Source organism: Aotus nancymaae, unplaced genomic scaffold, assembly GCF_030222135.1.
Source record: "Aotus nancymaae isolate 86718 unplaced genomic scaffold, 86718_ANA_hifiasm-v0.15.2.pri h1tg000089l, whole genome shotgun sequence".
In the NCBI taxonomy this organism is placed as follows: domain Eukaryota; kingdom Metazoa; phylum Chordata; class Mammalia; order Primates; family Aotidae; genus Aotus; species Aotus nancymaae.
In genome coordinates, this window is record NW_026988504.1 from 23,938,988 (window position 1) to 23,962,821 (window position 23,834).

The 23,834-nt window shown below is 44.6% G+C and overlaps 2 protein-coding genes across 4 annotated transcripts; one reads left to right on the forward strand and one right to left on the reverse strand.

Moving 5' to 3' along the window:
- Nucleotides 1–168: 168 nt before the first annotated feature.
- BECN1 (beclin 1) lies at nt 169–12,503 on the forward strand. 3 transcript variants are annotated; one of them, XM_012443924.3, is made up of 12 exons: nt 169–298; nt 576–707; nt 3,038–3,105; nt 4,599–4,660; nt 5,356–5,446; nt 5,553–5,689; nt 5,810–6,004; nt 7,504–7,650; nt 8,886–9,035; nt 9,547–9,607; nt 10,840–10,982; nt 11,712–12,503. In XM_012443924.3, the coding sequence occupies exons 2-12, from the start codon at nt 578–580 to the stop codon at nt 11,878–11,880; spliced, it is 1,353 nt and encodes a 450-aa protein (XP_012299347.1). In that variant the 5' UTR covers nt 169–298; nt 576–577; the 3' UTR covers nt 11,881–12,503. The 3 variants fall into 3 exon arrangements, with proteins under 3 accessions (XP_012299347.1, XP_064225709.1, XP_064225710.1); XM_064369639.1 differs by lacking the exons at nt 10,840–10,982; nt 11,712–12,503 and adding an exon at nt 10,983–11,687; XM_064369640.1 differs by lacking the exons at nt 169–298; nt 576–707 and adding an exon at nt 732–750.
- Nucleotides 12,088–23,583, reverse strand: CNTD1 (cyclin N-terminal domain containing 1). Its single transcript, XM_012443926.2, has 7 exons — nt 23,415–23,583; nt 18,989–19,064; nt 18,276–18,447; nt 16,732–16,894; nt 15,511–15,655; nt 14,769–14,865; nt 12,088–13,250 (listed from the first exon to the last, which is right to left on the reverse strand). The coding sequence occupies exons 1-7, from the start codon at nt 23,581–23,583 to the stop codon at nt 13,080–13,082; spliced, it is 993 nt and encodes a 330-aa protein (XP_012299349.1). The 3' UTR covers nt 12,088–13,079.
- Nucleotides 23,584–23,834: the final 251 nt, after the last annotated feature.

Sequence of the window (23,834 nt, forward strand, 5' to 3'; positions counted from 1 at the left end):
TTCTCTCCGGACTTGGCGCCTACACTTCTTTAGCAACCTTAGTCACCAGCTGAAGCCCACTGCTTTTCCCAGCCCGGCCTCTGGGGGCCGCTGGCGGGCCTGTGAGCCTGTGAACCAGGACTGCCTGCTGCAGCCGTGACGTCACGTCCGGTCTCGGGCGGAAGTTTTCTGCCGGCTGACCGGGAAGTCGCTGAAGATAGAGCGATGGCAGTTCTGGGGCCCTCGCTCCGGGGCCGACCCGAGGCTACAGTGCCCCCGCGGTAGACCGGACTTGGGTGACGGGCTCCGGGGTCTCGAGGTGAAGAGCATCGGGGGCTGAAGTGGGACCTTAGAAGGGAGTCTGGGAACCCTCACGGCTTTTATTGGAGTCCCTTCCCTGACCCTGGGCTCTAAACTGCCTGGAGCTCAGGCTGCCCCGGAAGCAGGTCCGCCTCGTATCATACCATTCCTAGAGGGAACGGCTCAGGCTGGGACTTCCCTTCCTTTACCATCGTCACCAAGGCAGGTGGTAACCCCGGGCCGGAAGTTCAGGGGCGTCGATTCTGCCTAATATTGCCTGTTTTCCACCGCCGCAGGGATGGAAGGGTCTAAGACGTCCAACAACAGCACCATGCAGGTGAGCTTCGTGTGCCAGCGCTGCAGCCAGCCCCTGAAACTGGACACGAGTTTCAAGATCCTGGATCGTGTCACCATCCAGGAACTCACAGGTCAGCGAGACCCTTGGAAAGAGGGTGGTCAAGAATGTGGAAGGTGGGCAGCTTTGGCATTACATTTCTGAATGGTGGCTGTGTAGTCTGCCACAAACTCATCGTGTGAACCTAGGAAAGACTTTATCTCTCTGGCTCCCTGTTTTCTCCTCGGGAATATAAAGCATTCTGACACTGTGGGCTTCTGAGAGCTTTCCGTAGCAAAAGAAACGTCTTTATTTTCTGCTCCTGCTGTTTCAGAGAAAAGGAATATGTATATGTAATAATGGTATTTGTTGAGGACTTACCATATACGAATACCAAGTGTTTTACGTATTTTACTTCATTTAGTCCCTGTAACAACCCCTATGGAGTATACCATCATTACATCATTTTACAGATGAAGAATTGAAGCACAGAGAGGTTAAGTGACTTACCTAAGGTCCAACAGCTGGTAAATGGAGGAGTAGAGTACTTAAAGTCTGAAGAATTTGCTGGGCGTGGTGGTTCATGCCTGTAATCTCAGTGCTTTCGGAGGCCGAGGCAGGAGGATTGCTTAAGCTCAGGAGTTCAAGACCAATCTGAGCAACCTAGCGAGAGCTTGTCTCTCAAATTTTCTTTTCTTTTTTTTTGAGACGGAGTTTCGCTCTTGTTACCCAGCCTGGAGTGCAATGGTGCGATCTCGGCTCACTGCAACCTCCGCCTCCTGGGTTCAGGCAATTCTCCTGCCTCAGCCTCCTGAGTAGCTGGGATTACAGGCATGCGCCACCATGCCCAGCTAATTTTTTGTATTTTTAGTAGAGACGGGGTTTCACCATGTTGACCAGGATGGTCTCGATCTCTTGACCTCGTGATCCACCCGCCTCGGCCTCCCAAAGTGCTGGGATTACAGGCGTGAGCCACCACGCCCGGCTAAAATTTTTTTTTAAAAAATTGCCAGGTGTGGTGGTGCACACCTGTAGTCCCAGCTACTCAGGAGTCTGAGGCAGGAGGATCACTTGAGCCCAGGAGGTCAAAACTGCAGTGAGCTATGATGATACTGCATGCACTGCAGCTTGGACCACAGAGGAAGACCCTGTCTCAAAAAAAAAAAAAAAAAAGGCCAGGGGCGGTGGTTCACACCTGTAATCCCAGCACTTTGGGAGGCTGAGGTGGGTGGATCCCTTGAGCCCAGGAGTTCAAGACCAGCCTGAGCAACACAATAAGACCCTGTCTCTATAATTTAAAAAATTAAAAAAAAACAAAACCCTAAACCCTGCAAAGTCAGAAGAATTCAAATTAAGTCAGGCAGTAAAAGAAAAGACTGAATAGGCAGCTTACATAAGCTTTTGGGCCTGTAGTCAGCACACTTGGGTTTAAATCCTGGCTGTCATTTACAAGCTGAACAACTTTTTGCAAGTTACTTCATATCTCCAAGCCTCGGTTTCTGATTTTTCTGTAAAATGTTAAACTGCCTCATAAAGAATTTATAAGATTCAAATATGACAAACCACAGAAACACTTAGGAATATGCTGGGCAAATAGTACGCAATAAACGTTAGCTGCTATTATTACCCAGTTTCTCTTTTTTGAGGGAAAATTAACTCTTAATAACAATTTTTGACTTTTATTATGGAAATATTTTATTATGGGCATATATAGTCAAGAGAATAGCATAATAGCCTCCCTTGTATCCATCACCCAGCTTCAACAATCATCCATTGCTGACCTGTTATCTACACTTCCACTCACCTCCCATCCCCTGCTCAATTATTATGGTTTTCACACTTTTTTAGAAAGGTAAATTGTCTTGCCTTGAAATCTTAGCTGTATATTTTTGACAAATGGATACACTCATGTAATCGGAATGATTGCAATTTAGCAATGTTCCACCTTCCCAGAGGGTTTCCTCATGTTCCCTCCCTGCTATTCTGGGAGAAACAGGATGTTAACTTTTGTGATGGAAAATTTTAGAGTATATCATTAACCTGTGTATACCATCACCTAGTTGCAACAATTATCAACACGTATTTAATCATGCTTTGTGTTTGGCCCCATCCATTTCTTCCCACCCTTCATTGTTTTGAAACAAATCCCAAACATAAATATTGTAAATATTTCTGTATTTTTGACAGATAAGGATTCTTTAAAATAATCATGTTACCATTATGCCTTAAAAAAATTGAACATTTCCCTAATCTCATTTAATGGTGGTGAGGAAGACCACAGATTGTTTTTTGTGTAAATGGTACTTTAAGAAAAATTGGAGGTGAGGGTGATGATGAGGATATTTCAGATTCTTTTCCTATACTTTTAGATGCCCTCCTGCTTTAATAAGACTGTTTCTGACCCACTATTTTCCTTTCCCTTAGCTCCATTACTTACCACAGCCCAGGCGAAACCAGGAGAGACCCAGGAGGAAGAGACTAACTCAGGAGAGGTAATAGAAGTGCCCTCTCCCCTATTCTCCTCATGTAGTAAACATTCCAAATGGGAGATTTGATATGAAAACACAGGAATGCAGTCTTGGTTTCTGCAGGCTACTTGGTGCTTGAAGAGACTGCAGACTTTTGGAGTCTCTGGGTAACGAGACATTCTACATGATCAGGCTGCTCTGCATTATTGGAGATACAGACCTGCACCTGAGGTCACAGGGTTACTGAATGAGCCATTTAAAAATATTGGCGGTGGCTCACGCCTGTAATCCCAGCACTTTGGGAGGCTGAGACGGATGGATCATGAGGTCAAGAGATTGAGACCATCCTGGTCAACGTGGTGAAACCCCGTCTCTACTAAAAATACAAAAATTAGCTGGGCATGGTGGCGCACGCCTGTAGTCCCAGCTACTCAGGAGGCTGAGGCAGGAGAATTGCCTGAACCCGGGAGACGGAGGTTGCGGTGAGCCGAGATCGCGCCATTGCACTCCAGCCTGGGTAATGAGCGAAACTCCATCTCAAAAAAAAGAAAAAATAAATAAATAAGAAAAAATAAAATAAAAAATGTTGGAAAGAGCTTTTTATTTGAAGCAGAATTATAAATTATTATAGGTTGGAGATGGGATGACCTGTGTGTCCAGGTCATCCCAGAGCATTGATTTGCATCTCTTGTTCTAGCTAGTTGTTAATATCGACTCCTCTCCATTTCAAAAGCATCCTGGTTAGGACAGCGACTTGTATATTACCCTGGACAGAAAGAATTGTCAGTGTTAGAGAAGATGTCATTTTAAACTGTGATAATATCAGTGATCCTGTGGAGCATCTGTGGAGCAACATCCTGTGAGATAGTGTTGAATACACACCTGAGATTTCTTCTCCTCAAGTAGCAAGGGAGCTGGAGTATTTATTTACCCGATGCTGCCAGTCACTGGGGGAGGGCTGATGTCAGGTTGAGTAGGGGTTATTCTGGCCGGTGTCCCCTGCAGGCAGTGAAGAGTCCAGGAGCCAGAGAAAGCCTTAAGCAAAGCAGCAAAGGGGTCTGGATTTGAAGTCAATAGATGTCGTAAAATTTTGATCACATACAAATAATCTCAAAATATTGAAAACATATGAATGATCTACTTTGTACTGTGACAGACTTCATTGCCATCTGATCTGGCTTTTTCCTTGTACTATGATTTAGGGCATTCTGTCTCCTACCCTTGACTGGTAAGTGTTGAGAAATGCAAGTGTAACCATAAATAGAGTAAAACATAGTTAGGAAATGCTGTTCCCCACAAAAATCAAATGGGACTTGAGGTTTGTCTGTATCATGGGTCCTTTCTTAGTCCACATATATAAGGATTGCCTCAATAATACCCATTTTTTAAGTCTGTTTGGTTTATCAAATCTTGTGGTTATCAATCAAAACTAAAGCTATATTGTTCTCAAGCTGTTTGGGAAATGAACTCTACTTCTAAGCTGCCAGAATTCTAACGCTCTCTTATTTCTTTCCCAGGAGCCATTTATTGAAACTCCTCGCCAGGATGGTGTCTCTCGCAGATTCATCCCCCCAGCCAGGTGCCTACTACTTCTCAGCCCCCTGTTCTTTTCCAAAGGCTAGTAGAATTTTAATTAAATGCAGGAATCAAGACCTGGAGCCAGGTGATGGAGATGCATCATCACCTAGCCTTTTGGCCTTTTCGGAAAAGATGTATTCCCTATGCCTGGCCCGTCACCCAGTCCAGTATGGATTTTTTCCTGTAGCCATTCACACAGTGGGAAAGATAGTAGCTCTAATGACAAAGTATTGAGAAAAATTGAGGGAGTGATTAATCACTAATAAAAGACATGGGCTCTTGAGAAGTTTCAAAATAGCAAGTGTTGTTAGATGTGCAAGTCCTAGTTCTTGTATCTGCAGGTAAAGAGGTTGCTGGCAAGGGGTTATTTTTAAGTAAGGGGTTAATATTTTTTAAAATGGCCTTTCCTGATTCTCCCTTCTTTTCCACTATAGTCATACACATACCAATTTATTTATGCCCCCTCTCCCTCCTTAGTCCATCCAGGCAAACCTTCGTGCTGAGTGTCCCTGTGGAAGACCAGCATGGCCTTCCTTTGGGAGAGAGGTACCCTTGGGAGGTCAGTCGGGCTAGGAGTGGGTGCGTGCCCTGAGGCCCCTCAGCTGGTGCTTGAGAGTCTCTGCCACTGGCATTGCAGTAGGTGGAGGAAGCCTCTCTGCTCCCTCACGTGGCCCGTGGGCGGGGGGCTATCTGCAGGATGATGTCCACAGAAAGCGCCAACAGCTTCACTCTGATTGGGGAGGCATCTGATGGCGGCACCATGGAGAACCTCAGCCGAAGACTGAAGGCAAGTCAGCCCCATTCCAGTGGCAAGCAGTAGGCCTGGCTACGAGAGTGGGTGATTGAGCAGGTAGCATGGGGGAGGCCCTACCCTGACTCTCCCACACTTCCAGGTCACTGGGGACCTTTTTGACATCATGTCGGGCCAGACAGATGTGGATCACCCACTCTGTGAGGAATGCACAGATACTCTTTTAGACCAGCTGGACACTCAGCTCAACGTCACTGAAAATGAATGTCAGAACTACAAGTGAGTGCCTCCAGAGCCAGGGCTCAGAGCTGTTACTGCTCTGGGACTGCTTGGCCCTTACCCAAGAGCTCTACTCCAAATGGAACTCTAGTAAGTATACTCTGCCTGTGTCTTTGGCAGACGCTGTTTGGAGATCTTAGAGCAAATGAATGAAGATGACAGTGAACAGCTACAGATGGAGCTAAAAGAGCTGGCACTAGAGGAGGAGAGGCTGATCCAGGAGCTGGAAGATGTGGAAAAGAACCGCAAGATGGTGGCAGAAAATCTCGAGAAGGTCCAGGCTGAGGCTGAGAGACTGGATCAGGAGGAAGCTCAGTGAGTGCTTACCCTGTTCTATCTTCTCACACTCAAGGCTCCAGGAGAGGAAATGGCTTCCAGCTGAATGTGTCTGATTAGTTTGTAAACTATAGTCAGTTGTCAGTCAACAGCATGTCTGCTCCAGATCCTGCATATTGCTTCCATGCCCTGTTTCTAGAGGTTTGTTGGGAGAGTTATGTATGAAGAGTCAGCATGATTAAGTGAAAAAAAGGACGTTGGTTAAATAGAGAGTGCAGAAACCAGAGCTCTGTCTTGGCTCTGTCCTGTAGGGAATGGGCTCATTTGGATGAATCAGCCACTTTCTAGCCATCCTTATCTGAAAAGATGAGCAAATTAGCCTACATTTGTTCCCTCCAAGCTTAAAAATTTCACAGGGGTGGGTGTGGTGGCTCACATCTGTAATTACAGCACTTTGGGAGGCTGAGGCAGGAGGATCACTTAAGGCCAGAAGTTTAAGACCATTTGGGGCAACATAGTGAGACCTCCATCTCTACAAAAATAAAAATTTTTAAAAAATTAGGCTGGTGTGGTGGACCTGTACTCCTAGCAACTACTCAGGAGGCTGAAGTGCAGGATCACTTGAGCCCTGGAGCTCAAGGTTACGGTGTGCTGTGATCATACCACTGCACTCCAGCTTGGGCAACAGAGTGAGACCCTGTCTCATAAAATAAATTATGGATGTTCTTGACCTGAGAGAACCCTCTGTCTAGTGGAGGAGACACAGCATCCATACTAACTAAAGTTGTGGAAATGAAGGACAGAGAAAAGTCTGTTTATGAATACAGTAGTATAACAAGTTTCACTGGAAGTGGGGTATACTAACTATTTAAAGGACAGTAAGTATATAGAAGTGAAACTTTAGAAGGCTAATTAAGAAGCCACTCTTTTTTTTTTTTTTAATAGAAAGAGTCTTAACTCTGTCATCCAGGCTGAGTACAGTTGTGTAGTCATGACTCACTGCAGCCTCGACCTCCTCCACTCAAGCAATACTCCTGCCTCAGCCTCCCAAGTGGCTGGAACTACAGGTGTGCACCACCCATACCTGGCTAATTTTTGTATTTTTTATAGAGACAGAGTTTCCCCATGTTGCCTGGGCTGGTCTTGAACTTGAGCTCAAGTGGTCCACCTGCCTCAGCCCCCCAAAGTCTTGTGATTACAGGCGGGAACCACCATGCCCAGCTGGAAGATGCCACTCTTAACCCATTCACCTCTCTTCTGAAAAAGATCAGAAGTAGCAAGAGGTTTTTTTGGCCTGGTTTGGGAGAATTATTTTTTCTTCCACCTTTTTGCATGTGGGCAGCTGGAATGTGAGACATTTCTGTTCCTCCCAGGCAACACAGCTAGGACACAGATGTTCCTCTGAGTGGAATCTATGCCAAATGTAAAAGATGCTAGAGCTAGATGTAACTGATTACTAAATAATTGTTCATAGTGTGGTGAGAGAAACTTCAGCCCCCAAACTAATAGCCTTCAGTGGTCCCGTTGGTTGCTCACAGGTATCAGAGAGAATACAGTGAATTTAAACGACAACAGCTGGAGCTGGATGATGAGCTGAAGAGTGTTGAAAACCAGATGCGTTATGCCCAGATGCAGCTGGACAAGCTGAAGAAAACCAACGTCTTTAATGCAACCTTCCACATCTGGTAATGAGATCTGGGGGATGAGGAGCACTGCACATATCTGGACCTTAACTGTTGATCACTAAAACTGGGTGCCTACTTCCTACAAAAGAGGGACCGTAGGTTATCTTCACCCAGCTAGGTTTCTTTCATTCATAGTGATGGGATAGGCACAGTAGGGATTGGAATTCTAGAGCTTGGTGACATCCACCCTTCTAAGGAAAGGAAAAGGCCTAAGGCCTTCAGCCACTTAAAAACCTGGTCCGCTGCCTGGTACTGATTTGTTCCCAGGGTATTTGATGTTTTATCAATTTAACTAAAAACTGTTGAGCATCTACTCTGCAATAGGCACTGTACTAAGTGCTAGGAGGACAACAGCAAAACAGTATGCAGTCAACCTTCTAGTTGGTTATAATCTGGTGGAAGGGATGGATAAATGACAAGCAGTTGTAATGCAGCGTGATGATGGTAAACCCAGGGTGCTGTGGGAACACTTAAGGGCACTTGATCCAGTTTGGGGAGGCCACATGGAGAGTTTCCCCATAGGAGACTCACGTTTAACTGAGAGATAAAGTAGAAGTCCGCAAAGAGGGGGTTGTTTCTAGCAGAGAGAACATCGTGTGCAAAGAAACAGGAAAGAGGGAGTGGTGAATTCAGAGAACTAAAAGGAGCTTATTGTGACTGAAGATTGAGTATAAAGGGGAGAGTGACCGAATATGAAACTGGAGAGTTACCAGTTCCTGAAGGGTCTCATAAGCCTTATTAAGAGGTTTGGAATTGATCCAAAAGGCAGTAGGAGACACTAAAGCATTTTAGTTAGAGAAGTGACATAATTTCACTTGTACTTGTGAATGATGGCTTTACCTGCAGCGTGGGGAATGACTTGGGATAAAGGGGTGGAATCTTTGGTAAGGATACTCGTCATTAGGAATCTAAGGGAAAAGAGCAGTAGCATTGAATTTGGAGAAGAGTGGACAGATCTAAGAGATTTAGCAGGTAGAATCAGGAGAGTTCGGCAGTTTTGCAGGGAAGGAGCTGAGAGAGCATTGAAGGATACCACCCAGCTTTCTGCTTTGGCGTATGAGCAGCAGGGGAAAAGATGATGACACAAGTTTTGGACATGTATTTAAAGTGCCAAGTACAGCTTGCATATATGAGCTTGAAGATAGATTTAAGCTGGGTTTGGGGTGAGAGTGGGCAATCTCAAAAGTTTGAAGTAATCCCTGTATATCTCCCCACCTTTCTGCCTTCCTCTGTAGGCACAGTGGACAGTTTGGCACAATCAATAACTTCAGGCTGGGTCGCCTGCCCAGTGTTCCCGTGGAATGGAATGAGATTAATGCTGCTTGGGGCCAAACTGTGTTGCTGCTCCATGCTCTGGCCAATAAGATGGGTCTGAAATTTCAGAGGTAGGAAGTGTAGCCCTTTCTTGGGGAGTGGTGTGTCTCTGATATAATCTGTATTTCCACTGGTACTGCTCTCCACTATGTCAGAACCCCTTGCTGCCCACAGACGGGGAGTTTTCTGTGGTTGGAGAGCTGTCAGCATCTGATTTTCCCCTGGTTTTCATCACAGGGCTCTTTCCACTGAAGACAGTCACTGAGTTGCATGACCATAGTGTAGTTCTCAGCCTACAGGCCCCAGAACCTTAGAGTTCCTCAGGATATTCAGATTTTGTTTCTTAAATCTAAACCAAAATATAACATTTGTCCATGGAAGGCCCCCCAGGCAATTATATAATAAATGTAGTTTGTTCATTAAACAAAATCTTTTAACCATGGATCCAGTGGGGAGGTGGGAGAGGGAGTTGAGAATAAAAGAAGCCCTTGGCTAGAATGAAGAGTGAAATCATTGGGCTATAACTTCCCAGTAATCTCTTTAGGAGTTCTGTATCCATCTCTGTCTGTATCTCTATTTTAGGTATCGACTTGTTCCTTATGGAAACCATTCATATCTGGAGTCTCTGACAGACAAATCTAAGGTACTCTGTGAAGTTCCATTTTCACTGGAATACAGAGTTCTTGTATCTGTTAACAAAGGTTTGCTTTGACGTTGGCATTCAGTTTCTTTTTTAGACTGAGATATATGAAAAGCCAGTGTATTGTTCAATATCTTGTCTAGTTCAGGTTTAGTTTTGGGAGTCTTGTAGAGGAAAATTAGGTTTTGATAGTCTGTTGAGAAGGGATATGGGCAGGTCAGAGGAGGTTGTGTAAACTAGCATAGGAAAAGAATCACCATGAGATGTTTACAGGGTAAGTATCCCTTGCTCAAAATGTTTGGGACCAGAAGTGTTTTAGATTTTGGATTTTTTCAGATTTTGGGATATTTGCATTATACATACAAAGATATCTTGGAAATGGGACCCAAGTCTGAACACAAAATTCATTTTTTCTTTTCTTTTTCTTTCTTTTTTTTTTTTTTGGAGACAGAGGCTTTCTCTGTTGCCCAGGCTGGAGTATAATGGCATGATCTTGGCTCACTGTAATCTCCGCCTCCCAGATTCAAGCAATTCTCCTGCCTCAGCCTCCTGAGTAGCTGGGACTACAGGCGCCCGCCACCACACCTGGTTAATTTTTGTATTTTTAGTAGAGACGGGGTTTTACCATGTTGGACCAGGCTGGTCTCGAATTCCTGACTTCAGGTGATCCACCCACCTCGGCCTCCCCAAGTGTTAGGATTACAGGCATGCACCACCGTGCCCGCCCTCTATGTTTTATATATACCTTATACATGTAGTCTGAAGGCAATTTCATACAATATTTTAAATAATTTTGTGCATGAAACAAAGCTTGTGTTTCGTGATACATTGAATCATCAGAAAGCAAAGGTGTCAGGTATGGAATTTTTGGAATTTTCCATTTGTGGCATCATATTGATGCTCAGAGAGTTTCAGGTTTTGTAGCATTTTTTATTTATTTATTTTTCTTTTCCCATCTGTTCTTCCTGGAAAGGTTTTGTAGCATTTTGGATTTTTGGATTAGAGATGCTCAACCTATGGTACATTTTCACTGACGGTGAGACAGTTCTAAGTGCATTGTTATTTGCCTAAGGTTATTGTAGTTGTTCAAATCTATGGAAGTTAAGAGTCTAGCCACAATATAAATTTCCAGTGGGATACAGACAGCACGACTTGAGAGGTTGATAGTATTGGGAACAATCTCTGGAAGCCTGTCTTGGTGCCATATGCATAGCCAGTTTTCTCTTCTTGGGCAGGAGCTGCCGTTATACTGTTCTGGGGGGTTGCGGTTTTTCTGGGACAACAAGTTTGACCATGCAATGGTGGCTTTCCTGGACTGTGTGCAGCAGTTCAAAGAAGAGGTTGAGAAAGGCGAGACACGTTTTTGTCTTCCCTACAGGTCAGTATACCCCAGTGCTGAGTGAACCTGTATAGGACCAAATTGAACAGAATTGAAGCAGCAGTAAGAATGGAGGCAAAACAGTATAAATGGTGGGAAAGCAAAAAATGGCACAGAATCACATGACCTTGATGGGCAAAGACTGATCCAATACTGCAAGCAGGACAGAATGTGACTACCTAGTCTCTGGAGTAGAAGGATGTTGCCTTAGCTGGTTTAGGGGGTTTTCTTGGCACACAGCTCAAGCCTGCTTTCCAGTTTCAAGAAGGTTTTTCCCTGAAGCCCTTGGAAATATACAGGAATGCTTCTTTTGGTCAAATTTTTTAGGATCCCAGTGATGGATGGAAACTCTAGTTTTTACCTAGAGTAAGGCTGCTTCTATCATCCCAAAACAAAGCATTTCTTTTCTTCTGCCTCCTTTCTTCCCTGCCAAGTTCAGGGATGCCTAGGAAAAAAGCAAGAAGTACTGTAACCCTCACACACCCCTGCTCCAGGCTTCTCTTCTGTTTGGGTGTGTGTCCTGTCCCTGTACTCCGCAATGACAATGAGGCTCTTGTGACAGTCTTCTTGATTTTTAGCTTCCAAGCAATTCCAAAATACACTACCATTCCTCACCAAGTGTTCTTTAATAGATAAAATGACGTGAATAGTCTCATGATCAAGTCCCTGCCCTGAACTGACTTAACTCAGATCTCAGTTACTAATGAGTTCTGCTGTGTCCATCTGCAGGATGGATGTGGAGAAAGGCAAGATTGAAGACACAGGAGGCAGCGGCGGCTCCTATTCCATCAAAACCCAGTTTAACTCTGAGGAGCAGTGGACAAAAGCTCTCAAGTTCATGCTGACGAATCTTAAGTGGGGTCTTGCTTGGGTATCCTCACAATTTTATAACAAATGACTTTTTTCCTTAGGGAGAGGTTTGCCTTAAAGGCTTTAAATTTTGTTTGCAAACATGTTTTAAATTAAATTCGGGTAATATTAAACAGCACATGTTTACAATACCAAAAAAGAAAAAATCCACAAAAGCCACTTTATTTTAAAATATCATGTGACAGATAGTTTCCAGACCTACAACATGCCATGTATAGCTGCCAGCCCTTGTCATAGTTTTGACTCTTAACGTCATGGACTCCTTTCCCCTTCTTCCCTGAAAACGACTAATTTAAATTTGCTTTTTTTAAAAAAACTGAGTTGAATTGAGATTGATGTGTTTTCACTGGATTTTATCTCTCTCAGCTTCCTGCACTTAACAATATGAAACAGAAACTTTTGTCTCTACTGAGACGAGGATATGTTTGAGATGCACAGTTGGATAATGTGGGAAAATGACATCCAAGCTTTAGCTGGTCACCATGTGATGTGATCAGATGCTTGAAATTGAACACTTCTCACTCAGTTCTCATACTGAATGCCGACTCTGCTCTGTGTTAGAGATATGAAATGGTGTTTGATACTGTTTGAGACATTATGGAGAGATTTAATTATTTGTAATAAAAGATTTGCTACAGTCTGAAAACTGCCCAGAGGTGCACTGTTGGGTTTTTCTTTAAAATAGAGTACTTTGTATTCTGGGAGAATTGAGTTCTAATGCAGGTATGTGGAATTTCTGTTTAAACATGCTTAGAGTTAGTTTTAGTTTTTAAAAACTCTAGTAAAAATAGATAGCTGTTGAGGAAGCCCTGTTTGTGTAGATCTCAATAATGGAACAGAGATGTTAAACTAATTTTAAGGGGAAATAAAGTCTACCTCCTTGATGCTTAGTCAAGGTCACCCAGATAATCTGTAAGCCCCTGATTAATACTAATCTCCATGCCTGATGTTCCTCTTAATGAAATTAAAAGTATAAATATCTTGTTAAACAAAAATGAACCAACTTTATTAATCTCTCTCCACCTAGCTTTTTATTTTCAGGCGGATAGGACAAAAAGGGCATGTTTGTCCGCCTTAACTCTCTGTGATAAAGAAAAAATAAGCATGAAATTGGCATAAAAATACAGTTGAAGAGACACTTGGAACTTTTGTACCCTGAGTATGAAAGTAAACAGAGGGAGGCATGAGTGCAGTGATGGAAGGCTGTTTATATTTGGTGGATTGGCTTCATGTGTTAGAGGAAGCAGCAGTCTTCAGAGCTCTGGCTGCCAGGTGGGGAGGAATAGACTGCTGTCGCCCTGGAGTGTTGGCTCCCACGCTGTGAGTCAGGATTGCATAAGAGAACTCAGCAATGCTTGCCAAGGCAATACCAGTGATGCTCTGCAAATGCTCCACAACCTTCAGAAATAGAGACAGATTTCTTATTAGTAAAAAATCTCAACATATTTTAGTGCACAAATACATTACTTGGGATGTTCTCTCAAGGCAATTGTAAATTTTCATTTTTCTAAAATCCGGATTCTAGTGTTTGCCAATGGCCGGATTACATTAGGATACCTTTGCCCTGATAATGTTAGCATGGAAACTTTCTGCTAGACATTTCCCTCTGCTGGAGATAAGTTTTGTGAAATATAAGACTGATATTTGGGCCTTGACATTTTCATTATTTGGAAGATACAGTTATTGGACTTTGTTTTGTTTTGAAACAGGGTCTCACTCTTGCCCAGGCTGCCAGGCTGCAGTGCAGAGGTGTGATTTTTGGCTCACTGCAACCTCTGCCTCCTGGGCTTAAATGATCCTCCCACTTCAGCCTCCTGAGTAGCTGGGACTACAGGCACAAGCCACTATGTCCAGCTAATTTTGTTTATTTTTTGTAGCGATGAGGTCTCACTATGTTGCCCAGGCTGGTCTCCAGCTCCTGGGCTGAAACAGTCCTCCTGCCTCAGCCTTCCAAAATGCTAGAGTTACAGGCGTGAACCACTCTGCCTGGCCTTTTTTTTTGAGATAGTTTCACTCTGTCACCCAGGCTGGAGTACAGTGGCACAATCATGGCTCAGTGCAGCCTCCAGCTCCTGGGCTCAAGTGATCCTCCCATCTCAGCCTCCCAAAGAGTCCAAGTAATTGGGACTAGAGGCATGTACCACCATGCCCTGCTAATTTTTTTTTTCAGCCTCCCAAAGAGTCCAAGTAATTGGGACTAGAGGCATGTACCACCATGCCCTGCTAATTTTTTTTTTTTTTTTTTTGAGACAGGGTCTCACTCTGTCACCCAGGTTGGAGTGCAATGGTGCAATCTTGGCTCACTGCAGCGTCCACCTCCCAGGCTCAAGTGATCCTTCTACCTCAGCCTCCTGAGTAGCTGGGACCACAGGTGTGTGCCACCACACACAGCTAATGTTTTAAAATTTTTTAAAGACTGAGTTCTGCCATGTTGCACAGGCTAGTCTCCAACTCTTGAGCTCAGGCGATCCACCTGCCTCAGCCTCCCAAAGTGCTGGGATATAGGCATGAGCCACTGCGCCCAGCCCTGACTAATTTTTAATTTTTGTAGTGACAAGGTCTTGCTATGTTGAACAGGCTGGTCTTGAACTCCTGGACTCAAACTCCTCCCACCTTGGCCTCCCAAAATGCTGGGATTACAGGCGTGAGCCACCATGCCCGGCCTGGACTTTAATATAATAGCAGGTTATCATTATAAAGAGAAATGAACAAGCCGAACTTGGGCCTCCATTTCTAGTTTTATAAAAGGAAAACAAGGAAACGTTTCAGTCCTATCCTAGATATTCCCCTCAAATCTTGCATACTCATCCTAATCCTGGGTCTTGGCACTTTAGGTTGTTTTTAGTTTAACTGATGGGTGAAATGCGTTCTGTTAAATGAATTCTCACCATGTTGATCCTGCTCAGTGGTCCCTACCTGGCTCCAACACTCATGGTTTTGGATGAAAGCGCTTGCTGCAATGATTCCTACTGCCAACAGCATGAAGTCTTCCTTCACTGAAATAAACTTTTCCCTGAGTGATGAAAACCACATTAATTTTAGAGCTAGAATGGAACTTGATTCTCCAAATCATAGATAGATAGGGTCATGGAACTTCAACTATGAATTATTTGTGTTGATCATCTTGGATTTTTTTAGACGTGGAAGGAAATGGTCAAGTAATAGCTCATTGACCTGCTCTCCCATTCTCTCCCAGTTTAACTGGGATTAACATGAGCCTCATGTCTGAATGGTTTATAGGCCTTTTGTAGTTCCATCTGTCTCTAGCAATTGTAACTCGGGCTTTTAACCAGTCTGGCTTTACAGTAATCAAACACTTTTACCTAAGTTGCAACCCTGTGACTTTTTTTTCTAAGTGACTGACCAAAGCAGTCCAGTAACCTTGAGTTATATGCAACTATAAAGGAAGAACTAGGAAAGAAAATATGTTAATTACTTGAAGTAATTTAAATTTAAAAGTAAAAGCCCTTGGGGTTTTCCTGATCCGGCTCAGTCATCTGCATCCAAGCAACATATTGGGAGCTAATGAGAACCAGGTAACCTCAGTAGGTTATCCAGGGACTAGATTCCTTGCTAGGTTAATTCCATTCCCCAAGTTCTTGTGGTCTGTCTCCCACTCTGTTCCTGGAAGGAGCCTACCCTATAGGAGTTGTCTTACCCTTGCAGCTGACTGGGAGTGGAGTTCTCAATTGAAGCCCTCAACAGGCTCTCATATATGGGTTCATGCAGAAGATAGACCAGGTCAAGCAGTGTCAGGCAGGTTGCATGCAGCCTCATGGCTGGAACCAAACAGCCATTGTATCCTAGATGGAATATGGGAATGATAGGAAGAATTTATGATCATATCTTCTCTTGATTGTAACCACAGTTGTGACAAAACTGTTGGGGTGCTAATGTACTTCCTGGTTGCTATATTCTACTACAAGAAACTTGTTTAGCTGGAGATCAATTTTAAAGGACAAAGGTGAGGTAAAGAAACCTCCATCTCTAGTATACATAGAATTAGCATGTAGTTGTCCCTCTCTTATCTTATGCCTGTCTATAAAATCAACTCTTTGATCCTGCAATAAGAGTGACTAGTGAGTCCAAACAGAAACCAGTCGCTAAGACCTCTGAGCTGCTTTCCCTGACAAGTGCCAGAGGAAACACCTTTTTCAGTCATCCAGAGACACCATCAAGCTTCCTACTATTCCTCATTGGCAGGTTTTGCCCACTGCTCCCAAACCTCTGTGCAAAATTTTTTTTTGAGATGGAGTCCACTCTGTCACTCAGGCTGGAGTGCAGTGGTACAATCTCAGTTCACTGCAACCTCCTCCTCCCAGGGCCTCCCAAGTAGCTGGGATTACAGGTGCCCACCACCACTCCCATCTAATTTCTTTTTGTTTGTTTGTTTTTTGAGATGGAGTCTTGCTCTGTCGCCCAGGCTAGAGTGCAGTGGTGCGATCTCAGCTCACTGCAACCTCTGCCTCTTGGGTTCAAGCAATTCTCCTGCCTCAGCCTCCTGAGTAGCTGGAATTACAGGTGCCTGCCACTGCACCTGGCTAATTTTTATATTTTTTGGTAGAGACGGGTTTTCACAATCTTGGCCAGGCCAGTCTCAAACTCCTGACCTCGTGATCCACCCACCTCAGCCTCCCAAAGTGCTGGGATTATAGGTGTGAGCCACTGTGCCTGGCCCTAATTTTTTTATTTTTAGTAGAGACGGGCTTTCACCAGGCTGATCTTGAACTCCTGGCCTGAAGTGATCCACATGCCTCGGCCTCCCAAAGGGCTGGGATTACAGGTGCGAGGCACTGCACCTGCCACCCACTTCCTGTGCACATTTTGTATTGCCTTCTATGGAAGTCTCCAACCCATATTCCCTGACACAATAAGATACCTAAAACCTCTAGGAGCATCTCCACATATGCCAAGGGAGTGGGCAGATTAATTTGGAAGTTCAGGGACTTCAAAACATCAAGCTCTGACTCCAGCAATTCTTCTTTAGTGTGTAAATAGCCTAGACTCTGGAGGAAATTCAAGACTGTAACATTGCTGATTATCTGAGCAAAGAAAAAACAGAGAGGGGGAAAGAAGAATGTTAGGATAAAGGTCATACATCTTGGCAGAGTGCACAAAGCCCTTCATAATCCAGCCCATTCCTTCATCTCCAGTCTTGTCTCTTGGTAATTCCCCTTCATACTCTGCTTGTCATTCAGAATTACTTGCAGTTCCCAAATCCCCATGCTGTCCCTCTCCAAGCTACTACGCATGCTGTTTTCTATACCTGGATCCCCCTTCCTTTCCTCCCTTCCTCTCACTGCTCTCCCTATCTCCTCTCCCTCTTCTCTTAGGATCCACCCATCTCCCACCCCACCCATTTCAACAAGTCATTTTCTCTAAATACACTTCCTTGACTCTCCAAGGCTGATGAGGTACATATATAGCCCTCTGTATTTACATTAATCAGAGCATTTTTTCACACTATTTGTATGTGTCTTTTCCCATTACATAATAGGTTCCTTGTGAGCATAGACAATATTTTTTTTACTGTTGTAGCCATGGCACCTAGTACACCATCTGGCCATAGAATAAACTCAGTAAGTATTTGTTGAATGAATGATATTTTACTGTATAGGCATTGGGTAGTGATGTGGAAACATTTTTTTTCCTTATAAATGTAATAGTTTGCCTTTACTGCTGATAGGTATGCTGGCAATTCAGGAACCTTATGTAAACTGCCCTTGAGTCCAAGGGGAGGAAAGGTGACCAGTATGAATGATGGCATCTGTCCCAATTATACTTTAGGAACAGAACTTCAGGCTATTTAACAACTGCCTCTGTGTGACTGAGGGGGTGGCGGGGGGGGTGGAGAGAGAGAGAGAAAGTGAGTGTGTATGTAGGAGGTATGCTTAGGAAGCATAATTACACTCTGGAATTTCCACGAGTTATATCACCTAGCCTAGGAGTAGGTTTCTCACAGCTACCTTGTTTTTTGTTGTTGGGTTTTTTCTTTTCTTTTTTTTTTTTTTTTGAGACAGAGTCGCTCTGTCACCCAGGCTGGAGTGCAATCGCCCGATCTCAGGTCACTGCAACCTCCGCCTCCCGGGTTCAAGCGATTCTCCAGCCTCGGCCTCCCGAGGAGCTGGGATTACAGGCATGCACCACCACACCTGGCTAATTTTTGTATTTTTAGTAGATATGGGGTTTTACCATGTTAGCCAGGCTGGTCTTGAACTCCCGACCTCAGGTGACCCACCCACCTTGGCCTCCCAAAGTGCTGGAATTACAGGCATAAGCCACCGCGCCCGGCCCGTTGTTGTTTTTAATTTGTAATTTATTTATTTTCTTCTTGTCGCTAACTTGAAGCTCATCACAGCCCGCTTTGTATAAGCTGGTTTCTTCCTAACACTCAGGTGCCCATGAGCAACCCCAGCTCCTTACTTTGTTTTGGAAGGAAAGTTTGCTGGCCAACTGAACACATGACACAAGACGGAGAGTAAACTTGTTGAAAAGCTGCTCTTTCAGAGCCCTCCAATTCTGAAACTCTCTCTTATTATCTCTCAGCTGGATTCTGGCTTGCCTGCAGATGTTCTCTGCCTGTTTTACCATAAACCTATAAGGAAGGGAAGGAGAGAGTAAACAATCCACACTCACACAAACTAAAGGGAGTTTAATTTGCTGGCTAAGAAATTTACATTTGAGGCTGAGCATGGTGGCTCGTACCTGTAATCCCAGCACTTTGGGAGGCCGAGGCAGACTGATCACTTGAGCCCAGGAGTTCAAGACCACCCTGGGCAACATGGCAAAAACCCGTCTCAAAAAAAAAAAAAAAAAAAAATTAGCCAAGTGTGGAGGCACATGCCTGTAGTCCCAGCTACTCAGGAAGCTGAGGTGGGAGGATTGCTTGAGCCCAGGAGGTCAAGGGTGCAGTGAGCCGAGATCCCACCACTGTACTCCAGCCTGGGTGACAGAGTGAGACCCTGTCTCAAAACAACAACAATAACAACAAAGAAATTTACATTTGCAAGTTAAAGAGAGAGGGTGTAAAGCCAGGTCTCAGGGTAAGGGGCAACTACTAGTACTTTATTAAAGATGTACGTACATTAGCCACTCTGAGAGGTGCGACTCACAAAGGCCTTATGCCAGGGCTTTACCTTTCTAGGATTTCTACAGCCTGGTAGCTCACAGATTTCTCCAGACACCATTGTTCAGACAGGAGAAAAACAAACTCTGCCAAAACAGGAAAAAAACAGCTTAATTCACAAGATGCAACCAAAACTACTCTGTGAACTCTTGGTGTTGTGTAAAAGCCATGATAGGGCCAAGGGAAGAGGGTCAGGAGGTGAGAAAGATGAGACTAAAACAACCAAAGCTGAGCTTAGTTTCCTTTGCTGCCAGTAGGCAGATCAGAGGCATGAAAAGGAGGCTGGCTGAGTGCCAAAGACAAAGGCTTACCAAGCCCCCTCAGTGACCCTTGAGCCTTCCTGTGGGTCTCAGCTGATAAAAGGCTTGGCCAGTTACACACAAACATACCAGCTGGTCTAGGTGACCTCTACACCATGCTGGGAACCCCCCAGCTTCAAGGAAGATTCTTGGATGGATAAGAACCTTAATCCCTATATTCTGTTTTCTGTGGAATGTTGGCAGGAACAGAAAGGTCCCTCCTGGAGCTTCAATATTCTTTATGACACTGTTTGTTTAGTAACCACCCTCTGGAGAACTCCCATTGCTTTACAAACACAAGCCACCTTACAGCTGGACACCATCTCTCCACCACCAGTTTGTTGGGTAAATCTGTGGTGGCTGAGCCTCTCCCCAGGAGCAAGTGTGTTACTGTGAAGTGGCTTGTTTTGAAGAAACATCCCCTAAATCAGGGAACATAACCCAGTTTGGGGGGAAGGAGTCACTGGGAAGGTGAGAAGGGTGAGATACCTTGGCAAGATTTTAGCCCGCCTCTGTTTCTCTTTGAAAGAATAGCTCCAGATAGAATTCTATTTAGCTTGCAATATCATTAGAGGGTGGAAACAAGGATAAATATCAGTTCTCAACAAAGAAAGCTCCTACAGACCAAGGACCTTTTAGTATTGATCAGTAGAGAATTACACATACAGTCAAATAATCATGTCTTCAGAAAAAATTTAACTTTCTTAGAAAATGAAGTCAAGCTAGCACAAGACACTTTAACAATCTACTCAACACACATTACACATAGATATATGTACAAAACCTCATCATTACAGAGGCTACAGTTGGCTAGCAATGTCCAATGCAGGACAGACTTAGTTGAAGCAACTCAGCAAAATACCCTAGAACACATAATTGTGTCTGTTATTAGTCATTTTATTTGCTGGACTTCAGGCTTTATTTCTTTGTTTTGTTCTTTCTGTATGTGTGCAGTTGTTTAGTTTTGGTTTGGTTTTGCTCTGAATTATCTGGGCATTTGTTTCTGTTTTCCATTTTAATTTGCCTAGAAAACTGAGCTTGGATTAGGTGGAATGGATGAGGGTTATGCCTCTCCCTTACTACTGGCCCCATCTCCTCGCTAACAAGCATACTCAGATCTGCATTAACTAAAAGACCCTCCCCTTCTAGCCTCTTAGGGGAGGGCTCCACCTCTCTCCTTCCCATCGCTGTTGAATTTTTAAAAAATAAACAAATAAATAATAAATAGATGGGATCTTGCTATATTGTCCAGGCTGGTCTCAAACTCCTGGGCTCAAGCAATACTCCCGTCTCAGCCTCGCTGTTGAATTACTTGAAAGACTGGCTTACACACCTACTGCTGCCACTTCATTCACTCCCTAATTTTCTACATTTTGGCTTCTACCTTTCCTAACTTGCTGAAATGATTCTCAGAGGATAATACCTATGTCCGAATTGTTAAATTTCATGGCTTTTTGAAATCTTTAGTTCTGTTGATATCCCTAAAGCATCTGAAACTGCTGACCATCATCCTTTGCAAAGTCTCCTTTTGGCTTCCAAAAGTCCCTTTTGTTCTGTTCCTATCTCCTCCTTTTCTTTCATAAGTCTTCTTACTCCAATCCCCCGAACACAGTGTTACCCAAGGAACTGTCCTTGACCTGCTTTTCTTTTCTCCTTCTAGGAGCTCATCCTCTGCCACAGTTTCAACAATATCATTGTGAAGATAACTTGAAAACTTTTATCTCCATTTCTGACCTCTCTTCTGACCTACTTTTTGAATAGTCTACAAGAACACTTCCTTTAGATGTTCTGCACACACCTTAAACTTAGCAGATCCCAAACCAAAGCTATTATATACATATTTGGAGACAGGATCTCACTCTGTGTCATCCAGGCAGGAGTGCAATGGCACGATCTTGGCTCACTGCAATCTCCACCACCTGGGTTCAAGCGATTCTTCTGACACTGTGCCTGGCTAATTTTTGCATTTTTAGTGGAGATGGGGTTTCACCATGTTGGCCAGACTCCAAAAAGCTATTATTATCTTTCCTGAACAACAGTCACTTTTCCTCCTGCTTTATTTGTGTAGTGTGTCTGTGTGTTTCTTTCTTTCTTTTTTTTTTTTTGAGACGGAGTTTCGCTCTTGTTACCCAGGCTGGAGTGCAATGGCGCGATCTCGGCTCACCGCAACCTCCGCCTCCTGGGTTCACGCAATTCTCCTGCTTCAGCCTCCTGAGTAGCTGGGATTACAGGCACACGCCACCATGCCCAGCTAATTTTTTTGTATTAGTAGAGACGGGGTTTCACAATGTTGACCAGGATGGTCTCGATCTCTTGACCTCGTGATCCACCTGCCTCGGCCTCCCAAAGTGCTGGGATTACAGGCTTGAGCCACCGCACCCGGCCCGTGTTTCTTTCTTTCTTTCTTTCTTTCTTTCCTTTTTGAGACAAGAGTCTCACTCTGTTGCCTAGGCTGGAGTGCAGTGGTGCAATCTTGGCTCACTGCAACCTCCACCTACCAGGTTCAAGCGATTCTCCTGCCTCAGCCTCTTGAGTAGCTGGAACTACAGGCGCCCGCCACCACGCTTGGCTAATTTTTGTATTTTTAATAGAGACACGGTTTCACCACGTTGGCCAGGCTGGTCTTGAACTCCTGACCTCAAGTGAGTCAACCGCCTTGGCCTTCCAAAGTGCTGGGATTACAGGCGTGAGCCACCGCACCCAGCCTATGTGTTTCTTTTAATAACCACTATACTGCCAGTCTCTTAGGTTCAACCGTTTGGCATAGTCACCTTTTCCTCCTTCATTTCTTAAATTTATCCAAGGCAGAACCCTAGACTTTGCCTCTGGAATGTTTTTAATCCACTCTCCCTTGTCATTCCCTCTGCCCTATCACCTAGCCTAAAGACATTGACTCTACATGTCTGCCTACTTCCCATCTCCCTCTGGTTGAATCCATCCTTTACCTCCTTTACATCACTGCCAAAATAATGCTTACTAAGGCAGGGTTACTGTCATATCACTCCCTTATTTAAAAACCTTCAATGTTTTGTTCGTTTCCTACTAAAGCAAGCATAAACTCTTCCCCTTGGCATTCAAACTTCCACATGGAATGTCTCCAAACTACTTTTCTGGTCTTAATTTCAACTACTCTTCCACACTGGCCGGCGTGGACTACACTGTACCCACATGCACCCTAAGCACCCCAAGCACCCCATTTCCATAGCTTTACTCATGCTACCTCTTTTTGGTAGAAACGCTGTCTCCTTCCTCCCCCTTCACCAACCCAATGTCCTCCTTCCTTCAAGGTCTGCCTGATCAGTTCCAATGCCTGGGCCATCTCCTGAATTCTTCCTGTCACCCCATTGCTCCTCTCAATCCCCATAAACACTTGTTTTTTTTTTTTCTCTCTCTCTCTCTCATGTCAGTTATCTAACATAGTACCTAGTCATTGCATATTTGTCCTAATATCTCCCCCAAATTGCACATGGTTTGAAGGCAAGGCCTCTATCTCTTATTCAACTTTCTTTTTTTTTTTTTTTTTTGAGACAGCGTTTTGCTCTTGTTGCCCAGGCTGAAGTGCAATGGCACGATCGTGGCTCACTGCAACCTCCGCCTCCTGGGTGCAAGTGATTCTCCTGTCTCAGCCTCCTGAGTAGAGGGGATTACAGGTGCACGCCACCACGCCCAGCTAATTTTTGTATTTTTTTTTTAAGTAGAGACGGGATTTCACCATATTGGCCAGGCTGGTCTTTAACTCCCGCCCTCAAGTGATCCACCTGCCTCAGCCTCCCTAAGTGCATGGCATTACATGTGTGGGCCACCACGCCCGGCCCTCTATTTCATCTTTCTATCCAGGAAGTGCCATTAGTAAGTACTCCGTACAAGTCAAAGAAATCAAGGGGAGGGCACTGTTGTGTCTTGTCCATCACTATATCTGGGGTTTCACCATGTTGGTCAGGCTGGTCTTGAACTCCCAACCTCAGGTGATCCACCCGCCTTGGCCTCCCAAAGTGCTGGGATTACAGGCGTGAGCCACCATGCCCAGCCACCAGACATTTTCTGAAGGAATAAAGTCAACGGAATCTTAATGTCAGTGCCTGAAAGACACATGCCCCAGTCTCCCATGAACCCAGCTCCCCGGCCCTGCAGCCACACCCACGATCCGGGGCTCCCTGAAGCTGCCCAGCTGCCCCGCGGCCTCCTGCACTGCTTGCTCATTCTGCTGGGCCAAGTGAAGCAGGGCGTCTTCAATCGTCTCTGTGGTGACAAGTCCAAACTGAAAGTCAACGAGGGAGGCCAATCTTGGCCTCATGGGTCCGTCCATATTCACGAGCTTCTTGGGGCACCTGGACGGTCCACTGGATCCATATACCGACCCTCTTAGCTTCTCTCCAGTCTTCCACCACACCCTGGATTCCTCGTCCCCTTCCAGTGAGTGTATCCTCGTCTCAAGTCTGAGGAAAACTCAATTCCCACCACAGCCTCAAACCCTCCACGGCTTTTTCCCGCCCCAACGGCCACGGACTCCTCAGCCAATCAAAAAGCACGTCCGCTTCTCACCTCTCGCGTCCATCC